This window comes from Phacochoerus africanus, chromosome 16, assembly GCF_016906955.1.
Source record: "Phacochoerus africanus isolate WHEZ1 chromosome 16, ROS_Pafr_v1, whole genome shotgun sequence".
Classification (NCBI taxonomy): domain Eukaryota; kingdom Metazoa; phylum Chordata; class Mammalia; order Artiodactyla; family Suidae; genus Phacochoerus; species Phacochoerus africanus.
The window spans coordinates 24,727,003-24,750,527 of record NC_062559.1 but is presented as its reverse complement, the minus strand read 5'-3'; the positions used below and the strand labels follow the sequence as shown (position 1 = coordinate 24,750,527).

The 23,525-nt window shown below is 38.9% G+C and overlaps 1 protein-coding gene across 4 annotated transcripts in view; it reads right to left on the bottom strand.

Annotated features, from left to right (window-relative positions):
* The window catches only part of CADPS2 (calcium dependent secretion activator 2), a 492,759-nt gene that overhangs the window by 63,868 nt on the left and 405,366 nt on the right, over positions 1-23,525 (bottom strand). For all 4 annotated transcript variants that reach the window (XM_047763023.1, XM_047763025.1, XM_047763026.1 and 1 more), the window contains 2 exons: positions 20,963-21,119; positions 4,402-4,543 (listed from right to left, as the gene is read on the bottom strand). In XM_047763023.1, coding sequence (XP_047618979.1) covers positions 4,402-4,543; positions 20,963-21,119 — 299 coding nt within the window. The remainder of the gene's footprint in view (positions 1-4,401; positions 4,544-20,962; positions 21,120-23,525) is intronic.

Genomic DNA, 23,525 nt, shown 5'->3' with positions numbered 1-23,525 from the left:
TAAAGTTACTCTAGGGACCAAATTTTTACACCATGCGTGAAAGCAATTTCTGCCAGAGTAGGTAACAGTTGGGTGAAGGGGACTAGTACTACTTTCCATTAAGCAAGTACACAGCTTTGCCATAGAGGAAGGAGACAGGAAAACAGAGGATTTCAAAGTAAAACATTTCCATGTACATGGAAACAATTCTAAAAGAGCACAAAAGAAAGAAACCAAAAGCTGCTTTATGATTCATTTCTGCTTAGCTTTCCAACAATTGTTTCACATGTACTAACCGAAACTTCATATAGTTTAGCTTTGTAAAAAAATTTTTTTTTAAATAAAATATTTGATCACAAGGGCATGGTCGAAACATTTCATGGAAAATAAAATCCTTTTAAATCACCACACTGTTTAGCTAAATGTATCTTAATTAGCCAGCTTAAAAACAATCACGTCCTGCTCTGGCTAATTAAAAGCTTATTTCTGCCCCCCGCCCCCCTCAGCATCTTAGCTCCATTACCAATCTACTTTGCCTTCCTTCTCCCATTCTGCCAGTAATTCCTCCTGATCTTCTTATCTAGCCAAGACGTCCTCAGAGTTAAATTCTCAAGGGAACAATCACAGCAAAGCAGTGAACATGACCCACAGCACTTTCCTCACTTAATATCTCTGCAGCTTAATATTCAGAGCCCCCCAAGTATCGTTAAACAAAAGAACCAGGCTACCATGCTGACACGGCTGTTAAAAAAAAAAAAAAAAGAAAAAAGTTTGAAAAAACAACCATATTTAATTCTCGCTTTTGCTATTTATATAATAAAAATAAGAGAACAAAATGGTGACGCAGTATCTTCTCATACATCTAACAGTGCACAGTTTGGTAGGCTGGAGGAACTCCGTTTCAAGAAAAATTGAATAAAGTACGTTTGCAAAGAAGCAAACGTACTTATAATTTTTTACTTTCGAGAAACGTAGGGAATAGCACAAAAAAACAACAGCAACAAAAACCACCATTAAAACAAAATCCCAAATAGTAAAGGTAGAATTCTACTAAAAAATGGCCTTTCTCATAATATGTGACAGTTCAATCTTTACAGGGAATACAGATATATGTTTTTTCTGTTCTTTGATATTATGGTAAGATTCTGAGCCATACATGTGCTTAATTGGGAATGTAATTAAGATAACGAGTGTTGGTTATAATTAAATCGACAGATAAAAAAATGTAAATAGGGTTTCTCTCAAGCTGGCATGTATAACCTACAATTTTTTCCAGAACTTTTCATTTTAAAATTATCTCCAATCAGTGACCTATTCCTAAAAGTATTATTAACAGATGAAAGAATTACTATGTGAATAAAGGAATCTGAGATAACTTCCTAAAAATGCCAGGAATAAACTTACCTTACTGGTATTCACTTCTAGAGCTAAAAAACCCAGAATGAGGACGTTATATACAGGGAGCAATTTGAAGGAGCAACTCTTAAGGTGATTTATACACTAGTAGGGAGAGATAATATCTTTAAACTCATTGACATTTTGGTATCTCTTCTCTTTATCAGTAGTTTCATTTTTAATTTCTTACATACGTAAAATGGGAAACTCTTCTTGCTATTTCATGCTTTCTAAGAAAAGCTAAAACAACGATGCAAGGACATCGGAACATTATGAGTAATGCTGGCCATTCTGACAAAGAGCCTTATGTTGACAGCCTTGGCAGATAAAGATAATGATGACTAACTTGTAAACCATATTTTTATTTGTCCAGAATGATGGACGTATAAGCTCTTTATTTACAAAGTCACACTCTGTTACAAAGACAGGACATTGCTGTCCTGAAACACAGGTCATTTTAAAAAAGGAGCTGCCAATAATGAGATTTAGGGTTCAAAGCCAAGAGAGTAATGACCAAAACAAACAAACAAAAAAGCAACCCAGTAAATTTCACAAGGCAGTGCCCATTATATTTTCCTTCATTAAAATCAAGGATGCTAAACAGATGGGACACGAGGAAGAAGAGTAGAATTATAAAACAGTATAGAGAAGTACAAAAAAAAATCACGAAGTTCATAAATAATTCTTGAGCACATAACGGACAATCTACACACCATAATAGCCCAAAGCATTTGCCTGAAAAAGATTCACATGTAACCTAATATCCTAATAATTATTATGAGTAGGGTGATTATATCAATTTAAAGAAACACTGCCGAACTAATCTGTTTTTTTATCTTTTAAGTTTTTTTTTTTGCTTTTTAGGGCCGCTCTTGCAGCATATGGAAGTTCCCAGGCTAGGGGTTGACTCGGAGCTACAGCTGCCGGCCTACACCACAGCCACAGCCATAGCCATGTGGGATCCGAGCTGTTTCTGTGACCTCCACCACAGCTCACAGCAATGCTGGATCCTTAACCCATGGAGCGAGGTCAAGGATCAAACCCGCATCTTTACGGAAACTAGTTGGATTCATTTCCACTGCGCCACAATAGGAACTCCTATTTTGTAGGTTTTCATTCTTTCTCTTGGTCTCTTCTTCTCTCTTTTTTCAACTGTATGCAGACTGCACCGGGAACAGATCTGACATATGGTAGGACAGGTAGGAAAGACACTGGACAAGTTCTAGCATCAATACATTCTGTGGAAGCACCACATATTAACACAGGAGTGAGGGCTTGGAGTTGAGCAAACCTGGGTTCACTTACTGTGAGACATGGACAAGTTCTGCTTCTTAACTTCTTTGTGACTTAGTGTCCTTAATGGTAAAATGGGGAAAAATGACATTTACCTCAAAGGACTATCATAAGACTTAACTGAGATATAGAATTTGGCTCTGTAATTCTCAATAAATGGTTGCTCTTTTTCTTTGAATTATTCTTCTTTCTATTAGCTGACTTCATAAGAGACTTTGTACAAAGCATTGGCTATTACTGAGTTCATCTGATTGCTGGGAGGCTCACACTTTTGAAAACCATACAGTTATGAATAATAATGATGAAGGTGGATGGGAGTAATAATTACAGTTACAGTCATAGTGTAGAGTAGGAGAAGATATCATTTATTGAAAGCCTAGGCTGTGCCAGGCACTTTTTTACAATTTTTAAATTTAATTTATGAATTTATTTATTTTTGCTTTTTCAGGGCCACACCTGCGGCATACGGAAGTTCCCAGGCTAGGGGTTGAATGGGAGCTACAGCTGCAGGCCTACGCCACAGCCATCAGAATGCCAGATCTGAGCCGCATCTGCAATCTACACCCCAGCTCATGGCAACACCAGATCCTTAACCTACTGAGTGAGGCCAGGAATCGAACCCTTGTCCTCATGGATACCAGTCAGGTTCGTTACTGCTGAGCCACAGCATAACTCCCACAGTTTTATAAATTCCTCACAAAAACATCTTTAAATTAGGTGTCATAGCCATTTTAGAGTTGAGGAAACAGGTTAAGAAATATTTAACGGTTAATAAATCAGGATCTAAATTTGGAGCTGCTCGATTTCAAAGCCCATGTCCTTTTCACTTTAGTGAGTCTTGGCAACTGAATCTTTGATAGGTAGGCTCAACACAATGTGCAGTTAATAAATATAGCTTATGATGATATAAAGATTATTTAAAAATAACAAGGTGCAATAGATGATATACGAAAGGACAAAAGAACTTGCTGGTACTGAGAACAAAAGACAGGCTCTTCTCTGCAATCTGAACTCCTGTTTCTTTAAAGACGAAGAAAAAAAGTAGAAAAAGATTATGTTCTTGACACTCTTCTTACAACGGTTTTCTATGTACACAAGAGGAATCGCGTGGGCAGTAATAAAGCTGGAGCCAACTGAGGATCCTGGACAGACATACTGTTAACCACACAACTTGTGTGAATATGGAGAACCCTGGTTACATCACTTAGACTAGAGGCCACAGCCTGGGTCACACAATGACCTCAGCCCTGCAGATCACATATGAACGACATGAAACAGGTGAGTATTTTTTTAAAAAATGGGTATCATTTATCATCGATATGCTAAGCTTAGCTTAATAGCTGAAAAAGCTCAAACAAATAAAACCAAAACGTCGTAGTCCTCAACCAACAATGATAAATGCCATGCAATCTAAACACATCTGCACAGAACACAGCCCAGGCCATGCACCAGCTAACACACCACCAGGAAATAAGTGAGGGATACACACGTGGACTCATATAAAGAAGCCATCCACGAAGGAGTAGAAAAGCTAGGAATCTGTGGAAGATTAAGAGGCAGACTTGGAACTTTTGGAAGAGCTACATTGGGAAGACTGTTGGCGATATTCCTGTAAAGAAACAAACAACGTGGGAAGGGACCACCATAAGCAATAACTACAGATGGCCATGTGTAAAGTCATAAGGTCAGGACAGAAGAGACAGGGGCTCTAGCATCACTGGACAAGATACCTACTTGACAGGCTGCCATGTCTCCTGCTCAAAACCTCTGTGAATCGACTGGGCGATGGAGGACTCCATGAGATCCACGTAGCGGACAACCAAGGGCACAAAGAGTTCTTGCAAGTGTTTATGAAATTTTCCATTACATAAAAGTGCTGAAAGAGTCAAGCAGAAACAGTGTTTGTCAGAGGATAATATCAGGTATTTGGAAAATATGGATGAAAACTTTTCCTGAAGGAGTCTGACACAGAAATGATAAAAACACAGAGAAAAATGGATCTTGCTTCTCATGCTGGCTATCTTACCACGAAAACTGATCAAGAAGTATAACTGACCTTCCATACGTGGCTGTCAAAACCACAAATAGATTCTCTCTCTATAAAACATCCCTGGGCAGGCGGTATGTTTTTATTTTCTAAGAGGTTTAGTGCACGAGGCATTTGACCACTTGCTGAAGATTCAAGGGAGCCGCTGAATGCCCTGAGGGCCTTGACTTGGGTAAATACAGCAAGTAGAGTTATAATCCCTGTGGTATGCTGTATATTGCAGAAGAGCTAAACCTCATCAGTTCTAAGAGATAATGTTTGACTATTTCTAAGAGATACACTAGTTTAAGTCACCAGGAGAGTGACTGTGGCCTTGAAAATGTCTATTTGGCTTCATGCACTTTTTAGTTATTTGCGCATTTTTTTAGTCATTCGTTTTTCCACATGCGTACTTAAAAACAGCCAGCACATATCACGTGCATTTTCAGTTGTCCATTAGGCTTTAATGACTTGTGCTACAGATCATCCTACCTAAAGCAGTTGCAGAAGCCTGAGAATTTGTGTTATTTGGACAGGACTGCTGGATAGGATGCACTTACCTCCACTAGAATATGGATGCTTTCTATGCGCAGGTCATAATTTCATTAGGACACAGGTCAGTGCTGTAGACTGAATGTCTGAGTCTCTCCCAAATTCCTACGCTGAAATCCTAACTCCCGACATGATGGTGTTAGATGGGATCTTTGGGAGATGATCAGGTCATGAGGGCTGCGTCCTCAAGATTAGGACTAGGAATGGTATCAGAGAGACCCCAGAGAGATTTCCCCTGACCCTTTCACCATGTGGAGACACAGCGAGAGGATGCCTGGCTGTGAGCCAGGAAATCGAGCTCTGGCCAGACACCAAATCTGCTAGTGCTTTGATCTGAGATGCCCCAGCTTCCAGAACTGTGAGAAATAAAACGTGTTGTTCATAAGCCACCCAGTCTCCGATATTCTGTTGCAGCCGCCTGAACTAAGAAAGACAGGATGTTTCCTGAGTTGCACCGGGAAAGAACAGAGACTCTATAGGAAAATACTAAGTAATGCTAAGCCATTGTCAACAAAGAATTTGTAATTTTTCAGATGGATGGTACCTATTTTTCAAGTGAACATATCCTAAACATATCCCGAAGTCCAGCTGTGACTTCTTTTGATAACCCTCAAAGCGAAAACGTGTTCATTAAAAAATACACTCTGTGGTTGGGAAAGGGATTTCCGAAGAGATGGTATTTTAATTGAGCCCTCCGTGGAAGATCTGGAGGGAAGGTTTCCGGGTACAGGGAAGAGCTAGCACAAATGTCCTAAGGAAGGAATGCGCGGGTGTGCTTCCGGAAAAATGAGGACGCCCATGCAGCAGGGGAGGGAGAGAGGGGAAAGAACAGTCCAAGGTGATGTCTAGATGGCAGGGCACTGTGAGAAAGAAGGATTTTATTGGGGACAATGGGACACGTTATTATTGTAACTGTTATTAAGAAAGCGTGACTGGATATGGTTTCGCTGGCTGCTTTGTGGAGATGGTGTAGGTGGTGAAGGGTGGAAGAAGCAGAGAAGGAGGTTAGCACTTAACTCTTTTCTGCAATAGACCAGATGAAGGATGACTGATGATGGCGGAGGTGGCCTGGCTTAGAGTGGCAGAGGTGGAAGCTGGGGAGAAGCCTCTCAGTAATCCCCTTTATTATTTTTTTAGCGTGATGAAAATGGTTAACGATCCTGGCCTATACAACTGAAAGTTGCCAAAAGAGTAGGTCTCACATGTTACTACACTCCTCCCAAAAAATCACAGCCCTGTGAAAGGAAGGTATGTCAACAAACCTTCTTGCATTAATCACATCGCAATACCTAAGTATATATATCACCGCACGGTACACTTTAAACTTACACAGTGTTGTGTGTCAATTATAGCTGCACACTTTTATGAATTTGAAAAGCTGTATATGCTCTAAATTACTAGCACATTTTAATAGTATTGTCTTTATAAAATGTTCAACTAAATATGCTAATTTCCACATAATCTTCTTTGGGGCAAAATACCTCAAAAATCTAAATAATATTTTATGTCTGTCTATCTGGACCCATGGCATATGGAAGTTCCCAGGCAAGGGTCAAATCAGAGCTGTAGCTGCTGGCCTATGCCACAGCCACAGCAACATGGGATCCGAGCATCTGTGACCTACATCATAGCTCACAGCCACGCCAGATCCTTTAAACCATTGAGCAAGGCCAGGGATCAACCCCATGTCCTCATGGACACCAGTTGGGTATGATACCGCTGAGCCACGATGGGAACTCCCTAAATCGTATTTTAAAACTTGGGCAAAGTATGTGACACTTACTGTGGTGGTATGACTATGAAAATGCTCACTTTCACTTCAGTTTAGTGATTCTGAAATTTGTCAGATGGTGGAAAGCTACAGCGGGGTATAGTAGAGTAGCAAGTAATTCTAAGTACGGAAGTTAATACAACACAATTCCCTCCCATCTCTAATTGATACAGTTTAGCACGTTTTTGTTGTTAAATAATCTTTTCTGGATTATCTATATACCAAAAGGCATCTCATTAAAGTGAGAATGATAATTATACTTAATGACAAATATCTTATTTAGGAGACTAATGTTATCTTAATGATGCTTTCATTAGCACACTGAAAGGAGCCTTATCTATTCCTGGAGATTCCATCATAAAGCTAGAAGGTATCATAGATCATATAATTCCATTCCTTTTATCAAAGGTCACCTACGTAAGACCATTAAGCTGAAGTATTCTTATTCGAGTCATCTAAATCACTGTGGTTAAAAAATATTAAAACACACCCCCATCTGCATTTACTGGATTTTCCCTTCAGAACTCTCCTTTTCTTCTTCACCTGCTCCTTCTCTCCCTCCTCCTCACTAGCATGTCTGGAGTGTCAAGCACTGTACGAAGGCCTTTGTATGCATGCTTTCATTTAATCATGCCCTCTGTAACGGAAGCACTATTAATTTTTTAATTTCATCAATAAGGAAACTGAAACACCGATGATTTAGGACATTTGGCTAAGTCCTTTAGTCATTAGAAAGTAGAACCAGGATTTGATACCAGAGCCTCTCTCAACGTCCACAGATTATTCGACTATCCCCCCTCGATTTTAGTTACCATCAACTCTCATCAGTCCATCTATTCATTCACACATCTGTTAAACCTACCATCACTGTATTAAGACCTAGAAATAAATTTTTTGAGGTTAAAAAAAGTCTTGCAAATGACGAACACACCACACCATATCTTAGAGGAATTACATGTTTTCAGAATCAGAATTTTTGAAAACTTAGTTCAAATGAAAACGCGAAAAGGTTGAGCAAGACTATTACATTCAATGAATTGAAAAGTGAACCAAAGTCAGGAAGTGTGATTCCTCCAGTGCTGTTCTTCTTCCTCATGATTGTTATGGCTATTCTGGGTCTTTGAGCAATTCCAGTCCTGGGTTTATATCTGAAAAAAACCTAAAATGCTCAGTCAAAAAGATAATACATCCCAGTGTTCACAGCAGCACTATTTACAACCATCAAGATGTGGAAGCAACCTAAATCTCTCAACAGATGAATGGATAAAGAAGCTGTGGTATCTATCTATCTATCTATCTATCTATCTATCTATCTATCTATCTACCTACCTACCTACCTACCTACCTACCTACCTACCTACAATGGAATACTACTCAGCCATAAGAATGAAATTTTGCCATTTGCAGCTATATGGATGGACTTGGAAGACATTATGCTAAGTGAAATAAGTCTAACAGGGAAGGACAAATACTGTATGATATCACTTATATGTGGAATCTAAAAATACAACAAACTAGTGAATAAAACAACAAAGAAGCAGACTCACAGAGAACAAGCTAGTGGTTGCTGGCGGGGAGGAAGAATGGGTAAAGGGTGATATATGGGGAAGGGAGAACGGGGTATAAACTACTGGGTATAAAATAAACAAGGATAAACACACAGGTAATATAGTCAATATCTTATAATAACTATAAATGGAGTACGACCTTTAAAAATTGTGAATCATGGAGTTCCTGCTGTGGCTCAGTGGTTAACGAATCCGACTAGGAACCATGAGGTTGTGGGTTTGATCCCTGGCCTTGCTCAGTGGGTTAAAGATCCGGTGTTGCCGTGAGCTCTGGTGTAAGTCGCAGACGTGGCTCAGATCCCGAGTTGCTGTGGCTCTGGCATAGGCTGGTGGCTACAGCTCTGATTCCACTCCTAGCCTGGGAACTTCAATATGCTGCAGGAGCGGCCCAAGAAATGGCAAAAAGACAAAAAAAAATGTGAATCACTATATTGTACACCTGTAACTTACACGTCAACTATACTTTAATAAAAAGAGTGAACACTGTAAACATACTCAATGTGCTTATAATACACATTAAAAGCTGGACAATTTTATATTGCTATATAGCTAGACTAAGCCTGAATTTATGTAGCCTACTAATAAAAAATATATAAAGAAGCTTAGACTCTAGATCTTGATAGGTAGTTAAACATTGTCATTATTTTTAACCACACCAAAGATCAAATACATGCTAATGTAACAAATCATGACATCTGCAAATGAGCACTCTACCTCATCAATTCAAAAGCTACTTTATCATACATTTAGAGTTTAGGTATGTTGGCTATTAAGTCATACTTGGTTTGTTAAGATGAAGGAGCACATAAGGAGAATCACACTCAAGTTATTACTAAATGTTATTATAATGATTCGAAGATTAAGTAGCAATTGACTCAAACATATTTCTAGCAAGAGCGCTCTTTTATGTAACAAATTAGCACATCTGCAAATGAGCACTCTGCCTCATCAATTCAAACGCTACTTTACTGTACATGTAGAGATTAGGTATGTCGGCTATGAAGTCATACTTAGTTCATTAAAATGAAGCACATAGGAATCATACTCAGTTATTATTAAATGTTATAATGACTCGAAGATTAAGTAGCAGTTGACTCAAATGTGTTTCTAGCAAGAGCTCTCTTTCTGATACACTTGATAAGCACTGAATTCATTATCTTTTTACATAACTCTGATTATCTTCAATTCCCATCCTAGGAGTGAAAATAGAGATTTTTACCTACACCAGCAACCTGTAAGCTGTACCAGAGACTTTTCTATCACTTCCGACATTCAATTAGTCATCAATTCCTGCATGTTTTATATCCTTATTATCTTTTTAACACATCGCATTCCTCTCTTCATCATCACGACCACTGTTGTACTAGTCCAAGCCTTCTCATCTCCTGCCTTGGCTAATGCAAAAATCTCCTAACTGGTCTTACACTCTTCATTTTTCAACTGCCAATCCACCTCCTTGAAAATCTCAAGCAGAGGGGTTTGCTAAAATATAAAACTAGTAATGCACCTTCTGAAGATATTAATTCTTTAATGGATCCTTAAGACAAACTCCAAAAGCCTTAGCATGGTATGAAAGCCATATATGGAGTGTCTTTTTTTTTTTTTTTTACAGTAATTACTATGATTTATTGAGAACACAGGTACCATATTAAACACTTTATGAGTTTATTTTTTTTTGCAAATTTTTTTTGCAAAATTTTAAAATTGTTATTTCCCCAATACAATTATTTTTTCTACTGTACAGCACGGTGACCCAGTCACATGTACATGTATACATTCTTTTTTCTCACATTACATGTCCCATCATAAGTGATTAGACAGAGTTCCCAGTGCTACACAGCAGGATCTCATCGCTAATCAATTCCAAAGGCAATAGTCTGCATCTATTAACCCCAAGCTCCCAATCCATCCCACTCCCTCCCCCTCCTCCTTATGGGGTGTCTTAATATGACTTTCTCTGGCTCATTTTGGTTGCCTGACCCCTTCTACCCAAGGTCCAGCCATAATGATTTTCATGGTTCAGTTCAAGTGCACACTTTCCAAACTTTTCTTGAAATGCTTCATTCTGCTGTTGCTTTGCCTAATTAACTGGTTTCCCCTGCTTATTCTCCACCTTGCATAGGCTTCCACTGCTGTCCATGTTGTACTTCTGCACTTGTCGACGTAACTCTTTCTTCCTATGAGGTGAAAAGTCCTTGAGGAAGGGACCATGTCTGTATTCCTAGGACCCAACAAAGTCCTGGGCTCAGAGCAAGGGGTCAAAGTTTGTGGAATGAATGTCTATTCGGATACAATACTAAGATTAGATTACTATATGGTTACTACATTATTATTCTGTAAAAGAACCTATTGAGGCCTGTGTATCTTTCCATATTTTTTAAATAAAATATATGGTATTAAATATTTTCATGAGAAATTCTATGTTTAGACCCCTATGTCCAAGATCAGTCTGCTAAAAATTCTCCTGGATATGAATTTTGGCTATTTTATGTCTCTAATTTTAATGAATGTAGCAAAGGGAAGATTATCTCTGTTCAGGCACCATTAGATATGAAACTATTAAATTCTGCAGAATTAGGAGACAATGGAGACTTTCTGTATTTCCTGAGAACTATCACAAATGTTGAATTCTGGCCAAAAGTGTGCTCATGTTTCAACAGTGTTTCTTGTTTAAAAAAAAAAATCAAATTTAAACTCATGTTCCAAAGTTTCAGAGAACTGGCAATTGGTAGTATTATTTCTCTGGCAACTAGATTCAGAAAAGGCAAGAAAGGATGGAGGGAGAAATGGGGCGGAGGGGGGAAAAAAGAGGAGGAAAAATGAGGAGAAATGAAGAGAAAATACACACAGAAAGGGAAAGAAAGGGAAAAGAGAAAATTCCGTTCCAAAGGGCAAGACTCCTAGCATAAAGACAACACTATACTTGTGTATGTAAATGTATGCTTCTTTTCTCAGTTGCCCATATGCCAGTTTGCATCCCACTCTTATCAGACACTGTCAAGAGCCCCCTTAAGATGTCGCCCCAGGCATCAGAATGAGTGTTTCTATCTTCTCCATATGGTTTAATAAGGATAGGTTAGGACTTGGGGCTGCCACCTGTCCAAATCAAGCCTTTACAAGCTACCACTGCAACGTCTCACTGGAACAGGCTAGTTTTCAACGTGGCCTCATCCAAGAGCGCTTCTGACATTATACCTGAGGTGGGGAAGGATAAAGAGCTGCTCAGGAGGAGCCTCAAACGGGGCTAGGAGAACACGAGTGGAGGATCATATCTACTCTGTTGATAAAAACACTGTTTCCCCCCAAAGGTTCCATGTTTCCCAATATCACCTTGTCAGAACATAATGAAGCATCAATGACATCAAGCCCATCGGTACAATTAGAAACGGCAAAAAGCAAGCAAAAGGCTTAAATAAGAGGTAAACTGGGGGTGCAGATGTGCCCAATTATTTTGAGCATCCCAATAATTAATAAATTAGTGTTGATTATTTACATACCAAAAAGAGTCTTACATTTACCAAAGTACTTGTCATAGGCTTTTAATAGCAAGATTTCAACAGAGACTTTAAACCACAATCCAATTAATAACAATTACTGAGACAATAATCACTGGATAAATTAAGATAAGCAGATAAAAGAGTTCATGTATTGTGTTTAGGGTAAAACTATGCTGTTGACTCCTGAGCCCACATAATCCAATTTTATACTGCAGCCTCCTTCCAATTAGTCACCATTAGCGGATTACTAGGAAGAATGATTCCCCCTAAAATGCTAATTAGGCATTTCAGAAGGGAAAGTGTAATTTACGATCAGCAACCCCACTGCCCAAAAAAACCCCCAACCAACCCAAACAACAATCAAAACAACAGACTTTGCCATAAAACAACCATTATTCAAAGGGCTACAAATTGTATCAATCCTCAACAATGCAAGCACCATGGCCTAAGATTTAGAAGTAACAGGTCACTCTCCACGTTGACAAATGCATATAATGAGGACCTGTCACAGGACATATGAATCTGGGCTTCAGGAGCAAAGTCAAGAGAACTGCAGCCTAGAATAGCATTTTGTAAAATGAAAACACACACACACACACCAAACAAACCCCCTCTCCCCACTCGGATCTCAGAATGACACCCAGTCTAGAATCTAGCACATTAAGGCGGCACTCAGTAAATGTCTGTTTATTGAATAAACATCAATAAAGACCCACCCTCTGAAGGAAACTCTGAGAGCACCCCACTGAAGTTTAAGTAAAATAGAAAACTCTTCAGGTGTAACTCTCCTTTTTATTAAAATTCGATAAGTAATTTTAAGTTTAGTAATATTTAATTTATACTATACTACATGATAATCTCCTAAAGCCACACCCAACTCTTCCTTCCTTCTCAAGACACTTGTTAAAAATACTACAGCATATTATATATTCATCCATCTATCTATCTATCAGGCGCTAAAAGGTAATAAGGAGTGAGGGCACCGATGTTCTACTTTCTCTTAGGTTTCTTATTTTGGGGGCAACAAGTCCAAATGCAACAAATCCGAGCGTAAAACTGTCATTAAAAATGTCAGGAGGTCCCTTCAAGGCTCAACAGAAACGAATCTGACCAGCAACCAGGAGGACGCAGGTTTGATCCCTGGCCTTGCTCAGTGGGTTACGGATATGGCATTGCTGTGGCTGTGGTACGTAAGTCAGTGGCTACAGCTCCGATTGGACTCCTAGCCTAGGAACCTCCATATGCTGCAGACATGGCTCTAAAAAGACAAAAATAAAATAAAATAAAAGTCATAGCACACAGTCCACATAATTGAATTATAATTCTACAGTCTGTTGCATTATATTAGTAGTGCATATATGTCCATATCCTCCATTAGATTATATGTTTTTAAGGGCAGGAATTGTTTTTTATCCAAGTATCTATAAGGGGACTGGGTTTGGTAAATTGTAGGCTTCTGTTTCTTGCAGAATTAATTCAGGAAAAAAAATAAATATATATACTAATCAAGACTTAGGGCAACCATAACAAAGAAGTCTCATGATCTTGCAGTTTTCATGCAGTCTTTTATGAGATTAAAGCCAAATGGAAAAGTGTAATGTCACTCCAGTTGCACACACACTTTCTCATCTTTGGGGGGGTATGTCCTACAACACTGTCCTGGTACTGCAAACAACTGAGTGCAGCTCTAACGGGACCATCAGCTCTCAGGTGTGGGGTTCTTGATGCTCACGGCCTTCAGGAGTTAAAGATGTTCCTGCAGATCTACAGGGAAGGACACTTCGAGAGCAGTTCAGAACAGATTATTTTCTCTAAGGCACTAACGTCTACGAGAATATACAACCAGATTAAATTGTGAGGATGTCTACCTGCGATAAATAAGTTACGAGAGCAGCACTGTGAAACTCAAAAAAAAAAAGTCACTGATTTTTTGCTTTTAGATTTCTGTTATAGTTTTGGTTGGTAAAACAAGTTCTAACCCACAATTTGGAATCCAATCAACTCTTGGGATTGGAGTTAAATATTTTTCACACGTTAGTGGTCATTTTATCGCTTGTAAAAGCTATAAAACTAAGCTGGCACAAAGTCCTGCTATAATCTAGAGGTTATATCCGTTCTGCATTGTTCCTAGTATTTGTATGTCCAGATATATCTACAAACACCAATCTGTGAATTTCAGATGTACAGCTCATTTAAGCACTTGAGAGAGAGTGACATGAAGGTGTCAGCCCTCCATATTTCAAAGCTGGAAGATTAACCTAATATACAATATGGTGACCTAACAGTTCTTCATTTGAAAGAAATCTGAAAAATAATCTCTGATACAGCTGAAGTGTGAGAATAACCCAGCGGGATTTCCACCTCTTCATTTCTTAATGAGTTTTTTGATAATGAGAGGTGACTTTGCCAGTCACTCTGGGCTCTATTATGGCTAATTTGACTCCACTTCACTCTCCTTGTTAATTATTAACACTAGCCTTTTTATCCTCATGAGACCACATTCCAATTTTTCTTTTTTCGATTTTTATGAGCCCATCTTTATGAAGGTGAAAGTCTTGGAGGATAGGTTTTCACTTAGTGTAGAGCCCGAACATTTATTATTCGTTTAGGCAGAGATGCTGTGACATTGATTGTATAAGCACGGGTGTTCTTCAGTGTGGCTTTAATGTGCTAGCAATGTGAAAAGGCTGTTAATTAAAGAAGCAGCGCCGTGGTATTTTTCACTTGGGAATCTGTTCCCAGTAGAATGGTCATTTGCCACTTGCTAGCATATCCACAGATTAAAAGGTGACTAGCTTCTAAGGGCGTGCCTTTCGGTAGCCCTGAAAGAAATGATGTGTGCCGTTTGCAGATGGCTTTCATTTGTCCGCAGCCGTCACCTGCCACTCCTGCTATCGACAGGAGGACTGTGGAAAACAGCGTGCAAGGGCAGAGTCTATTTGTCCCTGCTTCGCAGTTATTCAGGATCATTCAACTATCATGCTAATTGCTTCGTTATGAAAACATGTATTTTCCCTTGATTTTAATACACCTCTTTTTCAAAACTGTTTCGTTATCATTATCATTTGAAGTGATTACCCATCTAATTAAATCTTGAGTTGGGGGGGGCATGGATCGGTGGTGGATGGATGCAGAGTGGAGAGGCAAGCTGGAGTTGTCTTTTTTTGGACAGTAATGAAGGAGCTGGAGTTTGTTTTCTTCATCAGTCCTGCTCTGGGAATCAGTGGGTGAGGCTGTGAGGGGCGGGAGATTAGGGACAGTTGCTAAAAGTGTGGTGCAGCTGGTCCTCGTCCCTTAAGGAAAACCACACTTCATCTCCAGGGCTTCTTACGGCTAAGGCTTTCCCTAAGCATGCCTAGCTGGAAGGAAACACACACGCCCTCCAGACAGAACTCTTTTCTCCCCTCCATAACACCGTGACCGAATTCTCTGCCTCGAATCTTTTGCTCCACCAATGAGTTCAGTCCTGGAATGCTTGTCATGGATGCTTCAAAATGCACATGCTAGGACAATACTTTGTTGGGTTCTTTCTGTACCCTTTAAGCAACCTGCTTCCTCTGCCTGTACAATTTGAGGCCCTTATAAATATTTTATGAGGTAAAAGTGAAAGTTCAAGGAATCTCTTACCCCCCCCCCCCGCCTTTTTTTTTTTCTCATTAGGGCCACACCTGAGGTATATGGAAGTTCCCAGGCTAGGGGATGAATCCGGGCTGCAGCTGCAGCCTACACCACAGCAACACTGGATCCGAGGCACATCTGTGACCTCCATCGCAGCTTTTGGCAATGCCAGATTCGTAACCCACTGAGCTAGGCCAGTTATCTAACCCGCATCCTCATGGATACTAGTCATATTCTTTTTTTTTTTTTGTCTTTTTTGCTATTTCTTGGGCTGCTCCCGCGGCATATGGAGGTTCCTAGGCTAGGGGTCCAATCGGAGCTGTAGCCACCGGCCTACACCAGAGCCACAGCAACGCGGGATCCGAGCCGCGTCTGCAACCTACACCACAGCTCACGGCAACGCCGGATCATCAACCCACTGAGCAAGGGCAGGGACCGAACCCGCAACCTCATGGTTCCTAGTCGGATTCGTCAACCACTGTGCCACGATGGGAACTCCTATATTCTTAACCCACTGAGCCGCAACAGGAACTCCATCCTATCTTCTTTAAAAATATTATTTTGGAGTTCCTGTCCTGGCTCAGTGGTTAATGAACCCAACTAGTATCCATGAGGATGTGGGTTTGATCCCTGGCCTTGCTCAGTGGGTTAAGGATCCAGCATTGCTGTGAGCTATGGTGTAGGCTCAGGTCCCGAGTTGCTGTGGCTGTGGTGTAGGCTGGCAGCTACAGCTCCAATTGGACCCCCAGCCTGGGAACCTTCATATGCCATGGGTACAGCCCTAAAAAGACAGAAACCAAAAAAAAAAAAATTTATTTTATAAATGCCCTCCAGAACCTGCTTTTGCCATTGGCGATGGAGGCACACTGAAGACCAAGTGATGAGGTTTGTGTTGGCCTGGTTTCCTGCAGAAGGCCCCGCCCAGGCACCTCCCCTCTTTGGGGTTTAGTTTCTTCAGCTGGAAAATGAAGATGCTTGTCTAAGGTCCTGTCTACTCCCCCAAAGATAAGCACCTATTTTTAAATATTGAAGTATAAATATTTTAACAGAAGAAAGATGGTAAACATCCAGGGGGAACATCTAAATTATTCACTGAAAAACCAAACCCACCACTTGGCTCTAAAGCTTTCCAGACGCAAATAAAGTACAAATTCTAACTAATATCTCTATTAGTGTTAGTAATTTTTATTTTGGAACAGCAGACATTAGTATGTGACATTATTAGTAATAAATCACAACTATTTAAAATCTCTACATAATTAGTGGTATACCACTTGTGGGTAACAACAAGCACTGTTATTCAGCAAATTATCTTCCTTAACAAGATTGGACATTTCAGAGCAATCTGTTCCTATTTTACCTCTGGCTAGTTAAAGTTTAAATTAATTAGGGTTTGTACTATAACTCTAATTGGGTCAAAATGACAAAAACTGTCATGCCATGGCAGTGATGTAAGAATCTTTTGTAGAAGGGGTGGTGGTGGAAAAAGAACAGGAAGTTTTATATTGTCCCATGAGCTTCCCAAAAGGACAGTTTAGGGGCAGCTTATACGTTGAAATTTAGCATTTGAATTGAATTCATTAAATCATCACCTGACTATTTCAGGAATTTAATAAAACCCAGACTTATCAATAATAGTCTTCATTCCTATCACATATAATATTAATGGCAAAAACATGTATGTCTTACCATCTACTGAGATATCAGTAAGTGGTCTTGGCATTGGAGAGGAACTTGTGAGTTCGAGTTGAAAGTTACTGCATTCTATTTCAATTCCCCAGACCACACCAAACTCCCAACCAAAAGGAAATCATGGCACCAGGCAACATTTCTATTTACCTCACTCCATAAAGGGGCTGTTTTTCTCTGATATAACTGATGTTTTCCAAAATAAGTTAATCACTGCAAAATCAACACCTAGGTCTAGATTTACCCCCCAGAGTGACAGCCCTCAAAGGATATCATCAGTAAATGCTTCTGTGTTTTTAAGTAATATATAACAAGATGATATAACATAATACTTTATCCATATAATATAGCCAATGGAAGTAGAAATGCTTTTAAGACAGGGGAGGGATATGTCATTCTTTTGAATTAAATATTCCCAAAAAATCACACTTCTGTTATTTTATTTTAGTGTTATTATAATTTTTTCTTTAGGTCTGCAGGTGCAGCATATGGAAGTTCCTGGGCTAGGGGTTGAATCGGAGCTGCAGCTACTGGCCTACAACAGTCACAACAACACGGGATCCAAGTCAAGCCTGCAACCTACACCTGGGCTCACAGCATTGCCGGGTCCTTAATCCACTGCATGAGGCCAGTGAGCAAACCTGCATCCTCTTGGTTACTAGTCGGGTTTGTTTCTGCTGAGCCATAACAGGAAATCTTAGTGTTATTTTTGATATAACTCTCATAAAATTACACTTGCAATGTAAGAGCTTTTAAAAATAAATTTTAAGAGATGTTAATTAGTTGGAATTGCAGTAGAGGTTGCCCCCAAATTTCTAAGAAAACTAGAAAATGTTTTTGTTTATAATAAATTCTAATATATTGAATAAGTTAAATGAGTCATCATTTTGACTCTTTGATGGTGATCATTAATAAATACCATTATCTTTGAATAACCCCCCAAATAAATCTACATATAGTCAATTCTCGAGTTTTCACGAAGTAGAGAAAAGCAGTATTAGAAATAATCCTATATTTTTTCTCTTTAGGGACCTAAAGTACAATGTACATATTTGTTTTTCACAGCGGGTTTACCGTTACACACTCTTCTTAAGACAATATTAAACCTGACTTGTATTTCTCTAATACTTAGTGATATTGAGCATTGTTTCAAGTGCTTGTTGGCCATCTGTATATCTTCCCTGGAGAAATGTCTATTCAGGTCTTTTGCCCATTTTTCAATTGGGTTGTTAGCTTTTTTGCTGGTGAGTTGTATAAATTGTTTGTATATTTTAGAGATTAGGCCCTTGTCAGCTGCATCATTTGAAACTATTTTCTCCCATTCTGTAAGTTGTCTTTTTGTTTTCTTTTTGGTTTCCTTTGCTGTGCAAAAGCTTGTCAGTTTGATTAGGTCCCACTAGTTTATTTTTGCTTTTGTTTCTGTTGCTTTGGGAGACTGACCTGAGAAAACATTTGTAAGGTTGATGTCAGAGAATGTTTTGCTTATGTTCTCTTCCAGGAGTTTGATGGAACATGTAATGTGAGTAAAACGAATGTATACATGTAACTGGGCCACCATGCTGTACAGTAGAAAAATATATACATAAATAAAAGATTTAAAAAAACCCCTGACTTGTAATTCTTTAGCAGAAAAAAATGGTGATAAGAGACTAGGAAAGGAAGAAGGTCTTTTGAAGTCTGTTAGCTGCAAGAAGGAACCAAACTGGAACTTAAAATCTCACTGACGATAATTTGCAGAATCAGTGTCCACATACAGATACTGTGGGTGTAGCAACTCCTGAGAGCAGATGCTGCTGTTGAGTCTGAAGTAGGAATTAAAGTTTAGTATTTTTGGCTTTCTAACATCATCTCATAGAAGTGAAGTTGGGTAAGAGGATGAACAGGGTGGCGAAAAGAATCAAGATTTAAATGTTAACAGATCAATATCTATAATATTTATTTAGCATCACATATATGAGCTATCACCTTCTTTCATCTTCACTGCCAGTGACACTGTAGGCACTATTATTTCTCTCTTTTATAGATGAAGAACCTAAAGTTGATCAAGGTAAAGCTACTGTCAAAGGTCAAGTAGCAAGTGGCAGAGACAGATGTTTATCCCCGAGGCCCATATTATTAATTAGTATAACATGATGCCTCTCTTACTATAACAGGTTCTTCACTTGGTGTACAAAATCCGGACATGGGGAGGAGTCACTATGACGCACAATTTCATATTTATGTGGATGCTTTTCTCAGGCGAACAGTTGTAGTTTGATCACAGATCCAAAGGGATGAATAACCAAAGGAAGGTAAGAAATGATGGACCACCATGATGAACAAAGCCAAAAATTTAAAAAAAAAAAACAAAGATAAATGTTGAAAAAAGGACTGAGGTTGAAACCTAGAACTATAGAGTAGTGATATCCTGGTAAGAGAGAAGCAAAAAGACCTGTCGTTTTAAAATACAGCAAGTGTGAACTGTATTGGGTAACTAAGTTCCTGGGAGAGCTGGCAGCCCTTCACTGCAGGAAGACGGGGCAGAGGGCAGGCAGCTCTCCGCGGGGTCTAGGTTCCTCAGGTCATGCCGTGGGCGCTGTGTTCTCAGCATCACGCTCCAGAGCAATACTGAAAGATGGAGTGATGTCTCTTCAGAGAAATGTGATAAGAATGATAATGGGTATGACACGAGGAAGAGCTAAATGATGGGGAATAATGGCTGCGAGAAACCGTATGCAACAGAAGAAGGCCGTTCCACGGATCAAGTAGGACAAGTCAGAACCAGAGGTTAGGAGGAAGCAGAATTCAACCTGGTTTATGATGAGAGTAACACTAAGAATAGGGGGTTAATGACCCCAAGACCTCTGCGAGTTGAAGTAAAGGCCTTCAGTAGAGACCAAACTTGGATTGAAGGGAAAGGTTAAAGAGAATCATCATGGGAAAGGCCCACAGGAATCTGTGCACGAAGAAATGCCTCCACAAAATCCTGATGAAAAACTAGGTTTCTACTGGCTGCCAGAAGACCATCTGCCCGAATAATTATGAAAGTTATCACTGCATTGGAAAAAATGTCTCAGCAGAGAACCTCTGATTCTCTTTAATTTCTAAATACTGAGAGAGCAAGTGTACCACAGGGCAATGTCGCTATCATCTGTAGAATCGAATCCCTTCAGACAAACAGCATTAGCACACTGCCTATTAGCAGAAGCCTTAACATAGCTCGGTGTCTAGAATAACACATTTCTAACGTTTCTTTCAGAATGTTCATATTCTCGAGTACTTCAGAAATGTTAATCTCGGAAGATTTTCTGATTCACGAGGTACCATGAGAAGGTGCCTATGTCATCAGGGCTTGAGGAAGGCAGGGTGGGTGGGAATGACAGCCACTTTGGAGGCCAGCGGAACAATGCGAGAGTGTTGCTGGTACCCCCCCAGACCCTGGCTGGATATACCTTGGAAGGCTGAGCAAAGGTGACTGTCACCCGTCTTGATCCTGCCAGGTGAGTGCTAGCGCTCTGTAAATAGACGCTCAGGCACACAGCGTTCCGTCCCTTCCCCCGTTTCCTATAATACAAAAGAAAATGCACATGCTTACCGTCATTTCTGAGGAAATTATTAAGTAGTTGGAAAAGAGGAAAACTGTCCCAGGAGTCTTGGGGTTGAGCCTCTAGTGCAGTATCCATATCCACTGTGAATAAAGCCCAAAATTTCTCTGCATGCTCTGCCAATAAATCAGGCCACCAGGCAAATGCCTGCGAAGAAATAAAGAAATAATGTAAACAGAGATTACCTGTTGAAAGATACACAAATGCTGTGCCGCCTGAAAACGTGTTCTTAGAAGTGAAATTGTAGAGCAACATTGTAGAATATGGTATAAAATGTTTTAATATCTCTAGTCAGGGAAAAATATTGGAAATAAATACAAACATTTGTAGCAGTTATGTTTAAATTATGAGCTATAAGGAAATTTTCTTTTAGTCTTGTTTTATATATTTTTCAAACCATTTAAATTAAAACTGTATTAAAAAGCAATATCATTTTACATTTTAAGTCAACTTTAGATTTTATATTTTATTTATCAATGCCAAATTTGTTTACTATTTAAATACATGCATTTATAAAATTTCCATAAATAAGCTTTTTGCCCCTGTACAGCAGAAACTGACATAACATTGCAAATCAACTATAATAGAAAAAATAAAAATCTTAAAAAAAAAAAGAAAGAATGACTTATGTCCCTAATCTGGGGTGATAAATGAACATACACATTCGTGAAACCCAAAGGACCCCAAATGGATTGGCCTAAAGAGCTCTGTCCTGAGACACATCATAATTAAAATGTCAAAAGTCAAAAACAAAGAGAGGACTTTGAAAGCTGCAAGAGGGACTCATCAGACACAAGGAACCTCCCAAAAGGCTAACGGCCAGCAGATTTATCAGCAGAAGTTCGTTCATGGACATAGAGTATAGAAGAGGTAATATTTGACATCAATAACAAAGCGTGTGCGGAGAAAGTAAAAGTGCAGGGTTTTTGCATGTGATTGGAGTTATCATAAGTTTACCTGGTTAAAAACTCTGGAGTCCAGTTGAGAGGTGTGTCTTTGCCCATTAATAGTTACTTTAAATGTAAATGGATTAAACTCTTGGATCAAAAGATAGTGGCTAAAAGGGTAAACAAGATACAACTATATGCTTGCTGCCTATGAGAGACTCACTTTAAAATGAAGGCCACACACAGGCTGAAGGTGAAGGGATGGAAAAAGATGGACAAAGTTATCATTCTATGCAAATGGTAACTGAAAGCAAGTAGGGGTGACTACACTTAGAAAAAATACATTAAAGGTCAAAAACTGCCACAGAAACAAAGAAGGCTATATAATGGGAAAGGGTCAATTTGCCAGAAAGCTAGAACAATGAGGAATACATAAGCATCAAACATCAGAGCACCTAAATACATAAAGCAAACACTGACTGTGAAGGGAGAAATAGATGACTTACAAAAGGAGACTTCAATACTGCACTTTGAAAAATAGAGAGATTATTCAGACGGGAAATCAATTAGCAAACAGTGGCCTTGAACAACACCAAATCAGCCCAACAGACATACACAGATCATTCCACACAATGGGAGTACACTACATATTCTTGTCAAGTACACATGGAACATTCTTCTTTATGTTTGGTCACAAAAAATTCTTATAAATTTAAGAAGATTGAAATCATCCCCAGTATCTTTTCCAACAGTAGGAAAATGAATAAGAAACAGAAATGAATAAGAAACAGAAAAGAGAAAATTTTCACAAATACATGGAGATTAAACAAGACACTCTTGAACACACATTCACTCAAATAAATCAAAATAGAAAATATCTTGAGACAAATAAAAACTATAACATACCAAAACTTATGGGATGCAGCGAGGGCGGTACTAGGAAGGAATTTTATAGCAATGAATACTTACCTTAACAAATCTTTCGTTAGATTAACAAAGAAGAAAACAAAGAAGATGCTAATAAAATCATAAATGGAAGGGAGACATTACAACTGATGCCAGAGAAATAAAAAGACCATAAGAGACTATTATGAACAATTATATGACAAGTTGGACAACCTAGAAGAAATGGATAAATTCCTAGACACACATAACCTGTCAACACTGAATTAAGAAGAACAAGAAAAGTTAAACAAACTCAAAACAAATAAGGAATTTGAATCAGTTAACAACCTTTCAACAAGAAAAGCCTAGGAACAGATGGTTTCATAGGTGAATTTTATCACCAAGCTGCCTCCAAAAAACAGAACGGGAGGGAAATTACCAAACATATCTTATGAGGAGTGTTATCACCCTGATATCAAAAGCAGAAAAAAGACACCACATGAAGAGAAAAACACAGGCCAATATCCCTGACGGACACGGATGAAAAAATCCTCAAAAAAAATATTAGCACATAAATTTCAACAGCATATTAAAATGACCATGTACTATGACAAAGTGGGATTTATCCGTAGGATGTAAAGTTGATTTGACACACACAAATCAATGTAATAGATCAAATTAACAGAGAAAATGATAAAAATCACATGGTCATCTCAGTATATGCAGAGAAAGGATCTGACAAAATTCAAAAGCCTTTCATGATAAAACTTCTCACAAATTA